Source organism: Hippocampus comes, unplaced genomic scaffold (genome assembly GCF_001891065.2).
Source record: "Hippocampus comes isolate QL1 unplaced genomic scaffold, H_comes_QL1_v1.1 scaffold212, whole genome shotgun sequence".
NCBI lineage: Eukaryota > Metazoa > Chordata > Actinopteri > Syngnathiformes > Syngnathidae > Hippocampus > Hippocampus comes.
The window spans coordinates 391,776-394,165 of record NW_017806011.1 but is presented as its reverse complement, the minus strand read 5'-3'; the positions used below and the strand labels follow the sequence as shown (position 1 = coordinate 394,165).

Genomic DNA, 2,390 nt, shown 5'->3' with positions numbered 1-2,390 from the left:
ATGCCAGGAACTATGTGACATATAGCCAGTGTCGCACCGCAAGTAGCTACATTCTGATGTGGGTGAAAAAATACGGACTGAGAGAACTTGAAGAGTGAAATGGTTCGTGGACCCCAACCAGTGTCAGGTTTTGGGTGAGGTCAAATATCGGATTTATTTGTTTCCTCTTGAGGTGTCTTCATTTTAGTTTGAACACTTCCAAAGAGATGGCACGTCGATCCATCGATTCACTTGCTACTGCTTATCCTGTTCAACGTTTCAGGGAGCTGGCGCCGGTCCCAGCTGACATTCTGAAGTGATTGCCAGTCAATCATTCACACTCACTATTACACGGTTATTGCGCGGGAATCGATCCCACGGTCAGATGTGAAAACTAAGACACTATCAGTGATGATAGGCATGCCTGTTTTTCTCAGGGCCAGTTCATGGAGTAATTCCACACGAGACCAGAGAATGAATTCACAATGGGTCTGGTACATCCGTGCTGTGTGGCTTTAGCTCTGTTGTTGGTCCTGGCTCTTTATCACACTCAGTTGATTTCTGAGGCCCTGACAGTAGGCAGAAAGGCTGCTGTTGTCCTCCAGCAGCTTGCTGTGCTCCTGCATGACTCGAGATGAGGTCTGGTGCTCTCTCTGGCCCTCCTCCAACTCTGAAAACAACTCCTGCCTAGATAGAAAGCAATACAGTGTCTTGTTACTTGGACTTCATGTTTCAACTCATTTTCAAAAAATCTTCAGGACCAGATGCAATCAAACATTATTACTTACCCTAAAATTCCCCCCAAAAAAGTGTTGAAATATGTACTGCTGTGTGTTAAGGTTAGGGTTCACTGACTAAATATGTGCTTGCACGCCTTCATCTTTTGTTCAGAATCAGCTTCTGATCACGGTAACTGACACGACTTCCTTCTCATTTATGGCTGAACTCTTACAGCTTTGATGAGGAAGCGTAGAGTGGGTTGTTCCACTGCCGCGCAAAAGTGGATGGGCATTAGATAAATGCTTGGTTTGACCCTTGAATTGACTCAATTAGTGGTGGTGTTTTAAACAGTGGTCCTCATCATGCTGCTCACATGTTGACATCATGAGACAAAGGCGACACTCAACAATGGATCAAGAGTACCTTGCCATTGTGATGATTCAAACAGGACATTCTCAAAGTGGCCAGTGAGCTTAGCATGTCACAGAGTGTCATCAGCAGGTTGGAACAGAAATACAGAGAAACCGGAAGAGTCACAGAAAGATGTCGAAGTGGACATCCCATGCCGATGACCGCATCAATCTGCCCTGAGAGATGCCCGGATGATGAATGCCACTCAACTCCAGGCACGTTTAAGGGAGGCGAGAGGCACCCAAGTGTCACGTCAGACCATCCGAAACCGTTTACATCGGCGCGGTCTTCACGCTAGACGACCTGCATGGCTACCTGACCACACCAATGGCCACAGGTGTCATCGTCAGAGAGCATTTACGCCTGATGAGGGTCCAGTGGGCCTCAGTGCCTTTTCTGATGAAAATCGCTTCACGTTGAGCAGAAATGATGGCCGCCAACGATGTTGGAGATAGCAACGAAAGTGCTATGCATAATCCACTGTTGTCGCCAGATGAGCTTTGGGTGGTGGCGGTGTTGCAGTGTGGGCAGGTGTGTCCAGTCGGGACAGAATTGCCCTACACTTTGTGAATGGAACAGTGACAAGCCCATACCACCTGAATAACATTATTTATTAATTCAGTGAATGTGCCCCTGCATGAACAACACGGGCCTCATTTCATCTTCATGGACGACAATACTCCAGCTCATCGAGGTCACATCAGGGGAATATGCCTGTTGGGAGACTGGTGTACCTCAAATGGGATGGCCTGCACTTTCTCCAGACCTCAATCCTCTTGAAAACCGGTGAGATCAGCACCCCACAACCTCAATGACCTGAGTGCTGCCCTTCAAGAAGAGTGGGATGCCATGACTCAGCAGAAAATAAGTCGACTTGTGAACAGCATGAGACGTCGTTGTCAAGTTGTCATTGATGCTGAGGGCACACGACGAGTGACCTGAGGGCTGCCCTTCAAGAAGAGTGGGATGCCATGACTCAGCAGACAATAAGTCGACTTGTGAACAGCATGAGACGTCGTTGTCAAGTTGTCATTGATGCTGAGGGCACACAACGAGTTATTGAGATGTTCTTTTTTTTTTTTTTTTTTTTTTGTGGTGTACCCACCATTGTTCTTACCTTTTGTTTCAATGAATTGTTTGAGATGAGGAAATTACCAAGGCATCCTTCTACGTAAATGTGCTGCTAACATATCACTGTAACGTAAACTTTTTACTTTAACCATAGATTTCACCTGAAAGCCAAATATCTCTAACTTTTTATGAGGAAAAAAAAATTATAT

The 2,390-nt window shown here is 46.0% G+C and overlaps 1 protein-coding gene across 1 annotated transcript in view; it reads right to left on the bottom strand.

Moving 5' to 3' along the window:
- Positions 1–226: 226 nt before the first annotated feature.
- LOC109529256 (mitogen-activated protein kinase kinase kinase 7-like) overlaps positions 227–2,390 on the bottom strand; it is a 53,634-nt gene continuing 51,470 nt past the window's right edge. Inside the window, exon 14 of the mRNA XM_019892548.1 lies at positions 227–666. Within this exon, the coding sequence (XP_019748107.1) occupies positions 495–666 (172 nt within the window). The 3' untranslated portion in view covers positions 227–494. The remainder of the gene's footprint in view (positions 667–2,390) is intronic.